We start from the raw sequence: 18,807 nt of genomic DNA, 5'->3' as shown, positions 1-18,807 counted from the left end.
CACTCTCATCCCATCTGTTTTCCCAGTTTCTGACAGGAGACTGTGGCTTGGGGGTTTTAAATTCTCTGTGACCAACAGAGACACAGGCAGAGTGTATCTGAAATGCATTCCTGTATCTTGGAAATGCATCATGGCTAAGATTACAGGGGCTTCTCTGGCGGCTCAGCGGTACAGAATCCGTCTGTAATGCAAGAGACACAGGAGATGCGGGTTTGATCCCTGGATCAGGAAGACATCCTGATGGAGGAAATGGCAACCCACTCCAGTATTCTTGCCTGGGAAAGCCCATGGACAGAGGGGCCTGGTGGGCCACAGTCCATAGGGTCACAAAGAGTCACACATGACTGAGCGCACACACATCCCTAAGATTAAAGGGGCATCATGTGTAAGGGGGATGAAGACTACACAGCTGAATTCTGCTAGCTGGAATCCTCGGCTCCTCCTGACTTGTGTTGGTTTTACCCAGAATAACTACAATGGACATGCACTCTTATTTTTCAGACCATGGTATTTAAGGTGGAGCTTCCACCAAGCACACATTTCCATGTAGACAGGAGTGACCCTGGTGTACGACAAGGGACGGGTCAGGCTCTCTTGCCCCGAGGGACTGGGGGAGGCAGCCGGGCATAAACCACGCCCTGACACCTTCAGAAACGTGGATGCTCTGACCTCCATTTCACTGAAGATAAAGTCTCTCTCTGCCTTTCCTCTACATGTAGTCTTAATGTTGAATATTTTTCTTTTAGATTCTCTCATTTAACTTTTGGAAGTTTGGAACTGTTTATTTTTAGATTGCTTTTCTAAACATCATTAAATTCTAGTTTTACCCCCTTATGGTAGTAGGTGGTTTAGTTACTAAGTCATGTCCAACTCTTTCTTCCCCAGGGACTGTGTGCCTCCAGGCTCCTCTGTCCATGGGATTCTCCAGGCAAGAATACTGGAGTGGGTTGCCATTTCCTTCTCTAGGGGATCTTCCCGACCCAGGGATCAAATTCTTGTCTTCTGCATTGCAGGCAGATTCTCTACCGCTGAGCCACCAGGGAAGCCCTTTACCTCCTTATAGCCAGTTTGCATTCATCTTTACCTTTCGGAGGTTTGAGGTTTAGTTTTATGTACTTGTTTATTTTAGGCTGCCTAAGCTTTTAACTTCTAATGCTTTCAATATTTTTCCATTCCTTGATTAAACATTTGACTTTTAAATTTTTTTCTATTTTTAACCTTTAACATTTTCCCCTAATGCCATTTTTCTTTTTTCTTTTCTTTTTTGAGAAGTGGGAGAGGCAGGGATGGGGGTTAACTGCTCTCACCCATCAAAGAGGGATTTCTTTTCTGCCAATATAGATTATCGTAGTAATGCATGTCTATTGTAGAACATTTAGAAATTACAGAGTGTAAGAAAGCAATAAAACAAGTTGTTTATTCATACTTTATTCATAAATCAAATTCATAATTCCAAATGTATAAGACTTTTTTACCTATTTAACAGTCAAGTTCTAATTTCCATACGATTAAAATAACACTTTACATACAAATATATCTACTTAGTGACCCCATGGACTGTAGCCTGCCAGGATCCTCTGTCCATGGAATTCTCCAGGCCAGAATACTGGAGTGGGTAGCCGTTCCCTTTTCTAGGGGATCTTCCTAACCCAGGGACCAAACCCAGGTCTCCCACATTGCAGGTGGATTCTTTACTGTCTGAACCACCAAGGAAGCCCAATAACATTTTAGTACCCAGTATTTATTGAACTAGAAGACTTTTTCTAGATATTTGAGTAAAATATGATTCTGCAAATAAGGCCACAGTTGAGGTTAACTGGATTTTCTACATGGACCAATAGATCATCTGAAAATTAAAGACAGTTTTATTCATTATTCCCAATCATATACCATATATTTCCTTTTCTTGTCTTATTGCATTAACTAGGACTTTCAGTATGATACTGAAAGGGAGTGATGAGAGGGGACATCCTTCCTGATCTTAGTGGGAAAAATTATAGTTTCTCATCATTAAATATGATGTCAGCTATAGGTTTTTTGAAGAATTTTTTAATCAAGTTGAGGAAGTTCCTCTCTAGTCCTGCTTTACTGAAAGTACCATTTTTACAAAAAATGTGAAGTGAAACTGAAAGTTGCTCAGTCGTGTCTGACTCTTTGAGACCCATGGACTGTAGCCCGCCAGGCTCCTCTGTCAATGGAATTCTCAGGCCAAAATACTGCAGTGGGTATTAAAAGGAGTCAAATAATGACCTGCTGAATAGCTCATTCTACAAGCATCAGTATACATACCAGAATCTTCCATGGGTTCAGTCTTCACACGGATGGGGGTGCAGCTAAAAGGAGAAGGGAACGCTGGTCAAGATGGGCAGGAAGAGAACTGCCCACAGGCATCTGGACACACTGAGCCCACTCCCCAGATCTCCGTGACGTCACGGTACCCCGCCCCTCATCAAACTGAATGCACAGCTACCTCGACTTTAATTTCATAAAGTTAAATGACACCATGAAGAAAGTTAAAGGTGTCAACAGAATATAGTTTCATAACCCCAAACATCCCTTTGAATAAGGAATATGTAACAAAATAAGCCATTCCATACTCTAAACACTAACACATTGGGTTTAGATGTGGAGTTAATATTTTATTTGTCCCTTACCTTTCACTTGGTGATGTCACTGACTTATCAGTGTCAGTTACCACCCCAGGCCCACCTGTGCAGGAGTAAAAAGTCACACGCTAGCTGGTTTCATGCATCCTGAAACATGACAAAGGCACATAAAGGGAAGGCAAATACAGAGAGGACCGAACTCCAGGTTCCAGGTCATCAGAGAAGGGCAGCAGAGAGACCAGCTCAAAGCAGCCCCCAAGGCTTGGGCGACCTGTGTGGGCAAGATAGGGGCTGAGCAGCAGATGGGGCCAGAGTGACCTCCAGCAGGTTACTAAGCCTCCCCGTGCCTCAGTTTCCTCATCTGAGGATGGTGGTTGAGTAAGGATTAATTCATCCATGCAAGGTGCTTAGAACAGTGTCCATCACAGAATGTGTCAGCAGTTATTATCATTATTCTGTAGGGACAACACAAGCCGCCTGGGACAGCGGTCACCAGCCACCCCTCACGCTCCAGTCCCTCCTCTAAGGTGAGCTGGGCCCCCAGGAACTCACAACTGCTCCAGAAATACTTCTTCTGTGAGCAGTCCATGCACAGGAGGGTCTCATCACCGTCTGTACCCCGAGGTGCGTCTTGTGGACAGTGAGACCTCCGCCCACCCCAGCCACTTGGTTTCTGCACCTAGGTAGGCTCAGCATGACACTCTCTTTAGACCTGGTCTTTCGTGAACATTTCATGACCCAAGGTTTCCATCTACATCCAGAATAACGATCTGAGAAAACAAGAAGTGGGCGTAGATGGATCTCTAAATGCTCCTGGTAAGACTGCTTCTTTTTTTGGTTCCTTCATCATTATGAGGAGATTATGAGTGGTTCTGGGTTCCCAAACGTAGTCTCCAACACCCTGCACAAGCTTTCTGCCTGACCACATGGAATGGGCTTCCTGGGGGAACCAAGCTGTTAAGACCCTGCTTATCTTGGGGGCCAGCTTCTCCAGGAAGCTATTCTGACCATACAATTCTAACCCTTTCCCAAGGGCTCTCAGGGTCACCACCCCTGGTTCTCTGAACAGTCTCATTCCTTCTCGCAGACATCTCAGAAATACAGGAATGGCCACACAGCCCAGACCTACTCCTGAAGCTCACAATGCCTGGCCCATGGCTGGTGTGCAAAGACCAGCATCCTCACTTTCCTATGCGTGTGGACAAGGCAGGTCTCCCACCCTGTGAAGCCTGGATGCAGAAGTCCGCTGGCATGCAAGCTGGAGGAGGGTGGTGTCTCGGCTCCTGGGCTGGATGTGTGTGTTTCCCTGAGCTGTAGTGCCTGCAAACATCACCCCAGGTCCCGGGATCAGAGGTGGCCTCCTCAATGCAGGAAAGACACAGCCTAAACAAGTTTTAGAATGTGCCAAACTCGCACTTTAACTAAGAAAAGCAAACTGGGCAGCCACCAAGTAGGAGAAGCTGTCACTTACCCGGCTGATTCGCTGGACCCGGGAAAGGTCTGCAAAAAAACCCCATATATTAACAGCTGACATGCACACACCAGACACACAGAGTAAACATCTGAAGAACCAACTTCTAAACGTGAGAGGACAGGGGCTTCCTTGGGGGCTTAGTGGTAAAAAAATCTGCCTGCCAATGCAGGAGACATGGGTTTGATCCCTGGTCTGGGAAGATCCCACACGCCGTGCAGCAACTAAGCCCGTGCATCGCAACTTGTGCTCTAGAGCCCATGAGCTAAAACTACTGAGCCCATGTGCCTCAACTACAGAAGCCCGCGTGCCCTAGAGGTGGGGATCGGCAACAAGAGAAGCAACCGAAATGAGAAGTCTGCGCGTCACGAGTAGAGAGGAGCCGCTGCTCGCCGCAACTAGAGAAAGGCCCATGCAGCAATGAAGCCCCAGCACAGCCAAAAATAGATACATAAAATCATTTAAATAAATACAACAATCCCAATAAATAAACGTATCGGGACAGATTTAACCAACTGAAATTAAGTTGTCAGTTTATCTGCAGATGAACCAGCTGTGAGAAAAGGGGGAGAGCCTGTCACCTGTTGATGAGGAATGAAATCCCCGCTTTGTTCTCCAAAATCCACTTCAGCGTTGCAAGGTCATAGTTCTCAGGGTGTTGGAAGGGGACCCCTTCTGGGAGCCCCTGCACCACTATAGCCTCCTGGTCCGTCAGCATCTTCTCGTAAGGAACAGGTACCATGGCTGCTGTCCCCAAGGCTTTGCCTGGAAGCATCAGCAGGACATCTTTAAACAACAGGAGCATAAGAAACCCTGACCGTCAATTTCAGTTAATGCCATAAACCCAGGTGGTGACATTTGGCTCCAAAGTTTATTAAAATCCTAAAGTGGCCCATGCCGCTATATCTCAAGTTCATAACATTTCCAATCAAACAGCCAAAAGAATACATAGAATCTGTTTTCCTTTAAATCTTCACAGAAGAGAAAATAACAGGTTGCATAATCTATAAAAACACTGAATCAGTATGTTGTATACTGGAAACTAATATAAGGTAAGTCAACTATATTTCAATAAGTAAACTAAAAGTAATCCATTTCTGAAAGAAAAGACAATAATAGGTCTTTTTGTCTCTTCTCTTGGCGGTCACACGATTCAGGGTGTGCACTCTGGGGCACCCAGGGCTGCAGGGAACAGCCTGTGTGGTTATTCACGATGCTGCCAGCTGAGGATGAGGGCCCGGCCCAAAGCTCATCTGTCCCTGTGTCACATGGTACAGACCAGGCCTTGCCTGGAGACAGCTGAGGCCTCACGTCACCACCTGGGGCTGTGGCAGTCTCTCTGCACCACTGGCCATCCCCAAGGTGCTGGAGCCTCATTTTTCATAGGGAAGTATAACCTGAGACCTTAAGATCCCCTAGCTGGGGTCCCCAAATACAGACGCTCACTGTAGGTCACACAGATGTGTGCAGCTGTATAGGAAAGAAGAGCCAGGCCCGAAGATGCTCATGGGCTTCTAATGCAAATATAACACCTGCAGACATCCTTGTTATCTAGCTTTTAAGTGGTTTTTTGTTTTGTGTGTGTGTTTTTTTTAAATGCTCTGTGTTGCATGCCAGATGTTACTTCTGGCATAGTACCACGCCCCTGGCAGTGGAAGCACAGATTCTTAACCATTGGACCACCTGGGAACACCCCTATCTAAAGCATTGTGTAGGTATTTAAAAAAAAAAAACCATCTCAGGGGAGTGAGGCTCAGCAGGGAGGGGATATGTGTATAATTATGGCTGATTTGCGCTGTTGTACGGCAGAAACCAACACAACACTGCAAAGCGATTTTCCTCCAATTAAAAAATAAATTAAAAAAAATTCCTGTCTCCAGGCCTGTGGGGAGACCAATGAGGATGAGGCTGGTGTGTGAACCAAGCATGAACATCTGTCATAACTACGTGGCCGTGGGGAGGGGGCTCCGCAGACTGAAGGCTGATGTATCCAGATGTTCTGACAAATGGGAAGAGACCAAGTTGATCTGGTACTTAACTGGCTGTTCACTTGATGAAAATGTGGATTTCTCTAATGTTAGAGTTTATATAGTCACACTGATAAAATGATCTCTAATACCATCTTTGCCAACAAAGGTTTGTCTAGTCAAGGCTATGGTTTTTCTAGCAGTCATGTCTGGGTGTGAGAGTTGGACTATAAAGAAAGTTGAGCACCACAGAATCAATGCTTTTGAACTGTGGTGTTGGAGAAGACTCTTGAGAGTCCCTTGGACTGCAAGGAGGTCCAACCAGTCCATCCTAAAGGAGATCAGTCCTGGGTGTTCACTGGAAGGACTGATGCTGGAGCTGAAACTCCAATACTTTGGCCACCTGATGCAAAGGGCCGACTCATTTGAAAAGACCCTGATGCTGGGAAAGATTGAAGGCAGGAGGAGAAGGGGACAACAGAGGATGAGATGGTTGGATCGCATCACCGACTCAATGGACATGGGTTTGTATAAACTCCGGGAATTGGTGATGAACAGGGAGGCCTGGTGTGCTGTGGTTCATGGGGTCACAAAGAGTCGGACATGACTGAGCAACTGAACTGAACTGAATACCATCTTTGTTGGCTTCCCTAGTGGCTCAGCAGTAAAGAATCCGCCTGCCAATGCAGGATATGAGGGTTCCATCCCTGGGTCAGGAAGATCCCCTCGAGAAGGAAATGGCCATCCACTCCAGTATTCTTGCCTGGAGAATCCAATGGATAGAGGAGCCTGGGGGCAGCTACAGTCCATAGGGTCACAGAAGAGTCGGACACGACTGAGCGACTAAACACCACCACCATCTTCTGTAGTGAACTAGTCAGGGAATGAATGCCTAAGGTGAGCTTTACCGTAACAAAAGCAGAAATAGTCTTCAACAGCTTTTCTGAGGATTTCCGTTTCTCCTGAATCAACCTGCATCCTGCTGGCGTTGGCGGGGCCTGGGGGTTTCACCTCCTGCAGCCCTTCAGCAACACCTGTGAATGAGCCATCAGTACAAAGTCAGAAGCCAAGCATCTGTATAGTTCATTTCCTTAATATCCATGCTTCCAGTACTGGAAGGAAAAAGGGGGAAAGGAATTGACATAAAACAGGATCTTTTAATTAAAAAAATAGGGTAAAATAACAAGGTGATAGTCTCTGAAATGACTCTATGGATAAACAATCAATGATTCACATATGAGGAAACAGAATTTAGTAGTTCAAAGGGAAATATCATAGAAAATTATTTACTACTGAGTTTGCAAGTCACTAGGCAGGAAGACACTCAGAACTGCAGAGATTTAGGACCAGCCCCCCAATGATTAGCTCTGAACAAAATCCTAAGATGAATTACTTTTTTTTTTTTTTTTTTTTGGCCATGCCGCGTGGCTCGTAGGATCCTTGTTCCCTGATCAGGGATTGAACCTATGGATCCTGCACTGGAAACATGGCATCTTAACCTTCGGACCACCAAGGGAAGTTCTAGGATCGATTACATGAAAGCTTTGAAGAACAGTCAGAAATAGGCAAAACCAGAAAGCAATGATGTCCTTGAAAGAAGGGAAGGACACAGGGAGTGAGATGCATGCTGACCTGGCTTTCCCCCTGTGGGAACTCCTTACTTCACCTGGGGTTCCGGGAGAAATAGAGCTTAACCAAAAAAAGCAGCTGGGGGTAAAGAATCTGCCTGCCAATGCAGGAGATGCAAGATCCCTGGGCCGGGAAGATTCCCTGAAGGAGGAAACAGCAACCCACTCCAGTATTCTTGCCTGGAGAATCCCATGGATGGGGGAGCCTGGTGGGCTACAGTCCATGAGGCTGCAAAGAGTTGGACACAACTGAGTGCCTGGGCACTAACAGCAGGGGACTTAGTTGACATGAGGAAATCTACATCACAGGTCAGGACTGCCATTGTGGTTAGACAGTGAAGCGGAAGTTGTGGAGAAGAGTGAGTCACAAGGTGGAAGACCCAATATCGTCACAGCAACTTCCCTCGGATTCTTGTTGTTTTCGTTGCTAAGTCGTGTCCCACGCTTTGCGACCCCACGGACAGTAGCCCTGCCAGGCTCCTCTGTCTATGGGATTTCCCAGGCAAGAATACTGGAGTGGGTTGCCGTTTCCTCCTCCAGGGGCTCTTCCTGGCCCAGGGATCGAACCCGAGTCTCTTGCACTACAGGCGGATTCTTTACCATCTGAGCCACCAGAGGAGCCTCAATTGGTCCTCAAACTGTGCAAGCACAGGGTGAGGCTTTAAGTAGAAGCAACGTTTGGAAGCTAAATTGTTTAGCAGAGATTTAACAGCCAACAGGGTTTAAACATATTTAAACAGGGTTTAGCATTCGCCAGGTTTGGGAAACTTGTTGAACACTTTGTAAAACTAAGGGGCACATCTTAGGAGGAGGGGCCTCCCTCCGAGACTAAGAGGGATGGATCCTCCAGGGCCAAGGACATCACTTGTCCACGTGGGGACCAGGTGACCTGCCTGCCAGAACAAAACGCAGTTTTATTTAGCAGACCTTTACAACATAGCATGCATAATACCCTGTATGAAATTTAAAATTAGTAGGGACTTCCCTGGTGGTCCAGTGGTCAAGACTCTGGGCTCCCAACGCAGGGGGCACAGGTTCAATCCCTGTTTGGGGAAGTAAGATCCCACATGCTGTACAGCACAAAAAAAAAAAAAAACCCAAAAGCTCCATACACAAAAAAACAAAAAATTAGAAATGTGAAGAAGCAGGAAGATGTGACCCATGATCAAAAGAGAAAAAAAGCAATTTATAGACTCAGAACCACTAATGACTCAGTTGAAATGACCAGATAAGGACTTAAGACAACTGCTATAAACACATGAAGGACTTTATATAGCCATGGTGAGCACAACAAATGAGTATAAGGGGAATTCCAACAGAGAAATGAAAATGCTAACCAGAGAAAGAAGAAAGAAAATGGAATTTTCGAAATGGAAAACAGGTGGAAATGAAAATTTCCCCAGATGAATAGTGCCCTGGATATGGCAGAAGGAAGAATCAGTGTCCTCAAAGAAATGCTAGTAGAAACTATCCAATCTGAAGCTTGAATATAAAAAGGGACACATACACAAAAGGAACAGAGCCTTAATGACCTGTGAGACAATAAAGAGCGATTTTCCCTCTCTGTGTAAATGAAGAGAATTGGAATGAATATTTGAAGAGATGATAGCCAAAAACGTCCACTGTTAACAAAGACATCAACCTGCAGATTCAGTAAACTCCACAGACCAAGTAAGGCAGAAGCAAAGAAGGTCATAAATAGGCATTTCATGGTCAAATGGCTAAAAACCAAAGACGAGACAGAGCTAGGGAAAAACACACATTACCTCCAAGGGAACAAAAATAAGAATTCTAACCTAATTTTGTTATCTAAAACAGTGGCAGCCAGGAGACAATGGAATGAAACAGCTGAAGGGCTGGAGGAAGGAAATTCCCTGGCAGTCCAGCAGTTGGGACGCCATGCTTTCACTGCCGAGGGCGCAGGTTCAATTCGTGGTTGGGGAACTAAGATCCCATAAGCTTTGCGCCATGGCCAGAAAAAAAGGCTGGAGAGAAAGAAACTGTCAAGCCAGGTTTCGTAGCGAGTGAAAAACAGTCTTCAAAAAACAACAGGAACCTACTGCATGGTGGCCCAGGGGTCTGTATTCAATAACCCATAACGAAAAACAATCTGAAAAAATATATAAACACAGGTGTAACTGAATCACTTTGCTGTACACCTGAAACTAACACAGCATTGTAAAATCAACTATACTTCAAAAAAAAAATTCTTCAAAAGCAAGAATGATGTTGGCATGACAGCAGACTAGGAAGCAACAGGCCTTCTTTCTTCCACGGATACACCAAATTAGCAATAGATGGAGCAGAACACCTCTTCGAGAACTACAGACCATCTGAGAAGCTACGGCACCCCAGCCACTGGAAAACCAAGAAGAGACTTCAGCATAGGCGTAGGAAGATTCTCAGCATTTGGTGTGCCTGTGTGTGCCTCTCCTTCTACGTGGCACAGTGCTGCCTGTGTGTGCCTCTCCTTCTACGTGGCACAGTGCAGAGCAGCTGGGAAGGAATCCCTCAGTCTGAGCCTCCTCCTTTGGGGTGCAAACACAAGAGTGGACTGAGTCTTCAACCTTCTGGCTTGTCTGGGAGTTGCTGGAGGAACTGATTTCTATCTTGCCTGACTCAGAGCACACGACTTAATTCAGAGCTGCAGTTCTGCGGGGAGACACCAGGGGGCAAAAGAGAGTTAAAAAGATTTGCGAGGTTCTAGAACAGACAGCTGGAGAAGGCAACGGCACCCCACTCCAGTACTCTTGCCTGGAAAATCCCAGGGACGGGGGAGCCTGGTGGGCTGCCGTCTACGGGGTCACACAGAGTCGGACACGACTGAAGTGACTTAGCAGAACAGACAGCGGGTCAGCGGTTGGTCTTCCCTGCCTGGAGCCAGTAAGCAAAAACGGGAGAGGTCTTGGACTCAGTGTTTTGCTAGGTCAAAGGGATGTGTCCAAACCATTTTTAGGATAATGCTGATGACATCTTAGAAGAAAACAACACACAAGTCTTGCCTGCAAATATTCTAAGATTTATAAATACAAAGGATAACATCCTTAACGTGCATGCATGCAAAGTGGCTTCAGTCTTGTCTGATTCTCTGAGACTCTATAGGCTGTAGCCCGCCAGGCTCCTCTGTCCATGAGATTCTCGAGGCAAGAGGACTGGAGTGGGTGGCCATTCCCTTTTCCAGAGGATCTTCCCCACCCAAGGATAGAACCCAGGTCTCCTGCACTGCAAGCAGATTCTTTTCCATGGAGCCACCATGATGACATCTTAGAAGAAAACAATATATAAGTCTTGCCTGTAAGATTTATGAATACAAAGGATAAAATCATTAACACCTACAGTATTTTGCAAAATCCTTCTGTAAATCCGTCCTGGCATTGACAAAAGCACGTCCTTTCTCTGTTCCAATAACAAACACATCTGCTTCATACATAGCGATGCAGGCCACTTCCGCCTTGGACTTGGCCAGTTCTTTACACTGAAATGAAAAACAGAATGAAATGTTATCTACATGGGTGGATCCAAATTTCGTGGGGCCTGGGAGGTCTGCTTTAAGAAAAAACACAAAATTACAGAAAAACAAAATCTCTCTAGCTGATTTTTTCGTGGTCCAGGATCCAATCCAGGGTTGCACTTTCTTTTGCTGTCCTGTCTCTCCAGTCTCTTTCCATGTGGGACAGACAGATCTCCGTCTTTCTTTGTCTTGCACGAGACTGACATTTATGGAAGTGCAGCCCAGTTATTTTGGGTTTGTTCAATGCTCCCTCCTTCGAGGCATGAATGCCATGGAAGCAGTACTGCTGCTTCTGAGTGCCTCCCACCAGGAAGCTCCAGAGGTCCCTCTGGCCCATCTCTGCCCATGTTCCTGTTGGTCACTTGATTAAGGAGGTGGCTGTCAAGTTTGTCCACTTTTATAAAGTTAGTGATTGTTCCTTGTTTAATCCATAAGTATCTTGTAATCAGATGCTTTGAAATTATGTAAGTTAGTCGTGTTCTACTCTTTGTGACCCCATGGACTGTAGCCCACCAGGCTCCTCTGTCCATGGAATTCTCAGGCAAAAATACTGGAGTGGGTAGCCATTCCTTTCTCCAGGGGGTCTTTCCCAACCCAGCAATCAAACCCAGGTCTCCTGCATGGCAGGCAGATTCTTTACCATCTGAGCCACCAGAGAAGCCCCTGAGGTTATGTAGATTTCCCCTCAAATTTTTACCCATTGGGTAAAGTTTATACTTTGGATGTAAATAGATGCATATAAATAGATTATTAATTGACCTTCGAATTTAAACAAGTATTTTCAAACAAGGTAACAGAAATGCCTGCATTAAATTTTCAGATCTGGAGAGCTTAGCTTAATATGATTCCATCCATAAAGTAGGAAAACAGTTCTTAATTATCTGACAAGCCCATCATTCTTTCTTAAAAAGGGTATGTGTACACAAATAGGATTTAACTCTGTAGCTGAATGTCTGACGTGTTGGCGAAGTGTTTCGTAATTCAGCAGTGATCCAACCAGATGACATTTTATAGAACTGCAAACCATCTCACCATGGACTCAAGAGCAGACACGAGGAAGGTCACTACCATTCTGCTCTCCGAGGACTCCTCGTGTGCAATGGGCGGCGTGGACACTGCTACTTGTGCCATAATCCCTAGGAGAGAGAAGTATTAAGAAAGTGAGTGGTAGAAATTGTGTCCTGCTCAACTCGTTTAGAACTGGGAGGGTCCTCACAGGTGACCTAGTGCAAACCTTCCTTTAAAGCTGGCACTTAAAACCAGTACATGGAGACTTCTCTGGTGATCCAGTGGTTAAGAATTCACCTTCCAATGCAGGGAACTGTGGTGTGATCCCTCGTCGGGGAACTAAAGGCCCCACAAGCCAAGGGGCAATTAAGTCTGCATGCTGCAACTAGAGAAGCCTGCTTGCCACAGTGAAGACCCAGAGCACCTCCCACTCCCCCCAAAAAAGGACAATATATGATCCACTTGTCATGTATGGATGTGAGAGTTGGACCACAAAGAAAGCTGAGCGGCGAAGAATTGATGCTTTTAACTGTGGTGTTGCAGAAGACTCTTGAGAGTCCCCTGAACTGCAAAGAGATCAAATCAATCCTAAAGGAAATCAACCCTGAATATTCATTGGAAGGACTGATGTTGAAGCTGAAGTTCCAATACTTTGGCCACCTGATGCAAAGAACTGACTCATTAGAAAAGACACTGATGCTGGGAAAGATTGAAGGCAGGAGGATAGGGGATGACAGAGGATGAGAGGGTTGGATGGCATCACTGACTCGATGGACATGAGTTTGAGCAAGCTCTGGGAGCTGATGATGGACAGGGAGGCCTGGTGCACTGCGGTCCATGGGGTCGCAAAGAGTTGGACACGACTGAGCGACTGAACAACAACAATATGATTTGCCTAAGACTGTGTATTTCCCACTAAACCTCGACATGTATTTCATTAAATGAAGTCGGGTATTACACTAGAGAGGCATGTTACCTATTTCCCAAGTGAGGAGGAGAGAAGGTAACGTCTCTTACTGATCCAGCATTGTTTTGTCTGATTCCAGCATTGTGGAATCACCACATTCCGGGCCACATACACAGAAAAAGGAGGGCAGTGGGTTTGTGTACTAGAGCCTGGAAGAGAAGAAAACCCCTTCCTTCCTCTCCTCTTAGGACTTCTCCTGCAATGAAAGCTCATGCTAGCTTTTGCTAAATTCTATACCAAGTGAGCATTAGAAAGCTTCTTTGAAAAATTTTCTGCAGCACCGTAAAAAGAGTTCTTTGAAATAGAGCACGCAGTGTATTAATATCTGTCACGTCCTGTCCCTGCAATAGCTAACTTAATTATATTTGTAAGCAAAAGATAAACAGATCAACATAACTATATGGGAGGAAGCCCAAAGATCTATGGGCATGAAGCATGGTGGTCCTCTAAGACTATTCAGAAATATTTGCAAATGTTTCTTCCTGAATTGATTTCTTGACCACTTGAAGGTGTGTGGCCATGTGCCTTGTGTTGGCCGAGGACATCAGGGAAGTGGCATCACTTCCACGATGGGGATTCCACTGTACTCCCTCTTCCTCTGCAGTTTGATCTGTCAGGTTCCATGTGATCAGGTTCCAGAGAAAAACACAGATCAGACCCACAGCCAACTCACAAGAGACCTCCAGTGCAAACAAGGAATCAATCCTTGCTCCTTGAACGCACCCAAATCTGGTGGTTTTTTGACCATCGCTTACCCTGGCCAATCTGGATGGATAAACCATGCTGAAAAGGAACTCTAAAAATGTAACTACTCATCTATCTCGATTTTCTGAAGCCACCGGAGGATCCTTGAGGATCTCTTACATTAAAGTCAAAGCCTCCCTGAGAAAGAAAGTCGACTAGCACACACAGAGCCATTAGGATGCAAATTGTTAGAATTTGTTAGAATTAAAGCTTTTTTTTTTTAACAACTCTGCCTATTATGAAATAGAGCATAAGAATGTGACATCATACCGAGCAAGCGAGCTAAATCACTTCAGTCGTGTCCGACTCTTTGCGACCCTGTGGACTGCAGCCTGCCAAGCTCCTCGGTCCATGGGGATTCTCCAGGCAAGAATACTGGAGTGGGTTGCCGTGCCCTCCTCCAGGGGATCTTCCTGACCCAGGGATCGAACCCACAACTCTTATGTCTCCTGCATTGGCAGGCTGATTTTTTACCACTAGAGCCACCTGAGAAGCCCAAGAACATGAATTAACAGGCATGACCTGGGCATGAACAGGTGAGGAAATACACTTCAATTTGAAGTTTTTATTTATTTAAAAATTGATTTATGTACTAGGCATGCCACTTAGGCATGCTGGATCTTAGATCTTAGTTCCCTGACCAGGGATGGAACCTGTGCTCTCTGCAGTGGAAGTTTGGAGTCCTAACTACCAGACCATCGGGAAGTCCCAATTTGAATCTTTAAAACAATTATCTTAAAATCAAGCCTTTGACTCTCTTCTTGTTATTACACCGCATTTGAGAACAAACAGAAGTTGGTGACTATTGCTGGCCATCACAAGGACTCTGTTTCAGCAACAGAGCTGGAGTCAGAAAAAGCAGCAAACAGAATAACCTGGGAGAAATGGACGGATTCTTAGAAAAGTTCAATCTTCCAAGACTGAACCAGGAAGAAACAGAAATTATGAACAACTCCAATTACAAGCACTGAAGTTGAAGCTGTGATCAAAAATCTCCCCCAAAACAAAACCCCAGGACCAGATGGCTTCACAGGAGAATTCCATCAAACATTTAGAGAAGAGCTAATGCCTATCCTTATAAAACTCTTTCAAAAAATTGCAGAGGAAGCAACACTTCCAAACTCATTCTATGAGGCCACCATACCCTGATACCAAAGCCAGACAAAGACAACACAAAAAGAGAAAACTACAGGCCAATATCACTGATGAACATAGATGCAAAGATCCTCAACAAAACTTTAGCAAACAGAATTCCGCAACACATCAAAAAGCTCATACACCATGATCAAGTTGGGTTTATTCTAGGGATGCAAGGATTCTTCAATATATGCAAATCAATCAATGTGATACACCATATTAACAAATTGAAAGATAAAAACCATATGATATAAAAATAGATGCATAAAAAGCCTTTGACAAAAATTAGTACCCATTTATGATTAAAACGCTTAAAAAAATGGGCATAGAAGGAATCTACCTCAACATAGTAAAGGCCATATATGATAAGCCTACAGCAAACATTATTCTCAATGGTGAGAAACTGAAAGCATTCTCCCTAAGATCAGGAACAAGACAAGGGTGTCCACTTTCACCACTATTATTCAACATAGTTCTGAAAGTCCTAGCTACAGCAATTAGAGAAGAAAAAGTAATAAAAGGAATCCAGATCAGAAAAGAAGTAAAGCTCTCACTGTTTGCAGATGACATGATACTGTACATAGAAAACCCTAAAGACAGAAAATGACTAGAGCTATTCAGTGAATTTAGCAAAGTTTCAGGATACAAAATCAATGCACAGAAATCACTTGCATTTCTATATACTAACAATGAAAAGTCAGAAAGAGAAATTAAGGAATCAATCCCATTCACCACTGCAACAAAAAGAATTAAATATCTAGGAATAAACTTACCTAAGGAGACAAAAGAACTGTACACAGAAAATTATAAGACACTAATGAAAGAAATCAAAGATGACATAAACAGATGGAGAGATATTCCATGTTCCTGTGTAGGAAGAATCAATATTGTGAAAATGACTATACTACCAAGCGCAATCTACAGATTCAATGTGATCCCTATCAAATTACCAATGACATTTTCCACAGAACCAGAACAAAAAATTTCACAATTCATGTGGAAACACAAAAGACCCTGAATAGCCAAACCAGTCCTGAGAAAGAAGAATGGAGCTGAAGGAATCAACCTTCCTGACTTCAGATTATACTACAAAGCTACAATCATCAAGACAGTATGGTGCTGACACAAAAGCAGAAACATAGACCAATGGAACAAGATAGAAAGCCCAGAAATAAGCCCATGCCCCTATGGGTACCTTATTTTTGACAAAGGAGGCAAGAATATACAATGGGGCAAAGACAGCCTCTTCAATAAATTGGTGCTGGGAAAACTGGACAGCTACATGTAAAACAATGATATTAGAACATTTCCTAACACCATACACAAAGATAAACTCAAAATGGATTAAAGACCTAAATGTAAGACCAGAAACTACTAAACTCTTAGAGGAAAACATAGGCAGAACACTCACTGACATAAATCAAAGCAAGATCCTCTATGACCCACCTCCTACAGTAACAGAAATAAAAACACAAGTAAACAAGCGGGACCTGATTAAACTTAAAAACTTTTAAACAGCAAAGGAAACTATAAGCAAGGTGAAAAGACAACCCTCAAAATGGGAGAAAATAATAGCAAATGAAACAACTGACAAAGAATAAATTTCCAAAATATACAAGCAGTTCATACAACTCAATACCGGAAAAACAAACAACCCAGTCAAAAAGTGGGAAAAAGACCTAAACAGACATTTCTCCAAAGACATACAGATGGCTAACAGACACATGAAAAGATACTCAACATCACTCATTGTTAGAGAAATGCAAATCAAAACTGCAATGAGATATCACCTCACACCAGTCAGAATGGCTGCTATCAAAAAGTCTACAAACAATAAATGCTGGAGAGGCTGTGGAGAAAAGGGAACCCTCTTGCACTGTTTGTGGGAATGTAAACTGATATTGCCACTATGGAAGATGATATGGAGATTCCTTAAGAAACTAGGAATAAAACCACCATATGACCCAGCAATCCCACTCCCAGGTATATACCCTGAGGAAACCAAAATCGAAAAAGACACATGTATCCCATTGTTCATTGCAGCACTATTTACAGTAGCTAGAACATGGAAGCAAACTAGATGTCCAGCAACAGATGAATGGATAAAGAAGTTGTGATATATATACACAATGGAATATTACTCAGCCACAAAAAGGAATGCCTTTGAGTCAGTTCTAATGAGGCGGATGAACCGAGAACCTATTATACAGCATGAAGTAAGTCAGAAAGAGAAAGATAAATACCATATTCTAACGCACATATACGGAATATAGAAAAATGGTACTGAAGAATTTGCTTACAGGGCAGCAGTGGAGAAACAGACATAGAGAATAGACTTATGGACATGGGGAGAGGGGAGGAGAGGGTAAGATGTATGGAAAGAGTCACATGGAAACTTACATTACCATGTGTAAAATAGATAGCCAATGGGAATTTGCTATATGGTTCAGGAAACTCAAACAGGGGCTCTGTATCAACCTAGAGGGGTGGGATGGGGAGGGAGGTTCAAAAGGGAGGGGATATGTGTATACCTATGGCTGATTCCTGTTGAGGTTTGACAGAAAACAACAGAATTCTGTAAAGCAATTATCCTTCAATTTAAAAAAAAATTGAAAAAGAAAAAGCAGCAAGCAGCACCCAGCAGGCACTCGTGTTAAGTCTTAGAAACTCTTTCCTGTAGCGGCTAGATTCCATGATTATCACTTTGCACATCAGACCAAGGAAATGCGTATCACAAAGTATGAAGCCGCAAAGGCACGTTATGCTTCCCACTCACCAGAATGTTCACTTAGATTATGCTCCATCCTTATTACTTTGGGAGCCCAGAATACTTTCATTCAAAATTCGTATTTTGCCTACTATCCCAGACACAGAAAAAGGAGCAGACGCATTCTGCGTCACAAACATGTTGATTTGTCCATGCAAAGCTAGAACCAGGGCAACTTTCTGGCTACTGCTGTTTCCACTTCTCACCTTCAATTGCCCTAGGTCTGCTGAGATGTCAGGGCTTCCTGGGTGGTGCTAGTGGTAAGAACCTGTCTGCCAATGCAGGAGATGTAAGAGACAGGAGTTTGAATACTGGGTTGGGAAGATCCCCTGGAGTGGGGCATGGCAACCCACTCCAGTATTCTTGCCTGGAGAATCCCCATGGACAGAGGAGCCTGGCAGGCTACAGTCCATTGGGTTCCAAAGAGTTGGACGTGACTGAAGTGAGTTGGCATGCATGTATGCATTGCTATGATATCAATCACATTCAGTGTGTGTTAAGAAATGGGGAAAGACAGGGTGGGACAAATTGAGAGTAGCAATGAGATATATACATTATCACATGTAAAACAGATAGCTAGTAGGAAGTTGCTATGTAACTCAGGAAGCTTAGCCTGGTGCTCTGCTGCGACCTAGAGGGGAGGGAGGGAGACTTCAGAGGGAGGGGATATATGTCTACACATGGTTGATTCACGTACAACAGGAACCAACACCTTGTAAAGCAATTATCCTTCAATTTAAAAAATTTTACAAAAATAATGGGAGGGATGCCATCCTAACAGCCTGTGGGGAAGCCACAGGAGACGAGAGCTCCCGCTTCATTAACAGAACTTCTCGGGACCATCTCAGTACTCTTTGATGGGAAGAACCCTGGAGGCGGTGGAGTCCAGTTGGGCTCCATGGGGAAGGCAGATTCTGCCTGGGGCTTTCTGCTCTCTAGAAATGGCTGCATCTGGGTCACTTCCCTGAGAGCCCTTGGTCAACACGGATCGTGGAACTGCG

At 44.2% G+C, this 18,807-nt stretch overlaps 1 protein-coding gene and 1 non-coding gene across 4 annotated transcripts in view; one reads left to right on the top strand and one right to left on the bottom strand.

The window, feature by feature from the left end:
- Positions 1–18,807, bottom strand: part of LOC104998892 (general transcription factor II-I repeat domain-containing protein 2) — a 46,995-nt gene that overhangs the window by 18,012 nt on the left and 10,176 nt on the right. For all 3 annotated transcript variants that reach the window (XM_010854271.1, XM_010854272.1, XM_010854273.1), the window contains exons 2-8: positions 12,216–12,319; positions 11,009–11,147; positions 6,953–7,078; positions 4,659–4,842; positions 4,078–4,106; positions 2,655–2,709; positions 2,290–2,333 (exon numbers count right to left, since the gene is read on the bottom strand). In XM_010854271.1, the coding sequence (XP_010852573.1) occupies positions 2,290–2,333; positions 2,655–2,709; positions 4,078–4,106; positions 4,659–4,842; positions 6,953–7,078; positions 11,009–11,147; positions 12,216–12,314 (676 nt within the window). In that variant the 5' untranslated portion in view covers positions 12,315–12,319. The remainder of the gene's footprint in view (positions 1–2,289; positions 2,334–2,654; positions 2,710–4,077; positions 4,107–4,658; positions 4,843–6,952; positions 7,079–11,008; positions 11,148–12,215; positions 12,320–18,807) is intronic.
- On the top strand, positions 8,655–8,727 carry TRNAG-CCC. The gene has a single exon. It is a non-coding gene; the product is annotated as a tRNA-Gly (tRNA).

The sequence above is a fragment of the Bison bison genome, unplaced genomic scaffold (assembly GCF_000754665.1).
Source record: "Bison bison bison isolate TAMUID 2011002044 unplaced genomic scaffold, Bison_UMD1.0 scf7180017864340, whole genome shotgun sequence".
NCBI classification, from domain to species: domain Eukaryota; kingdom Metazoa; phylum Chordata; class Mammalia; order Artiodactyla; family Bovidae; genus Bison; species Bison bison.
Note: the sequence above shows the minus strand (reverse complement) of the source record. Positions and strands in the feature narration are given on the sequence as shown.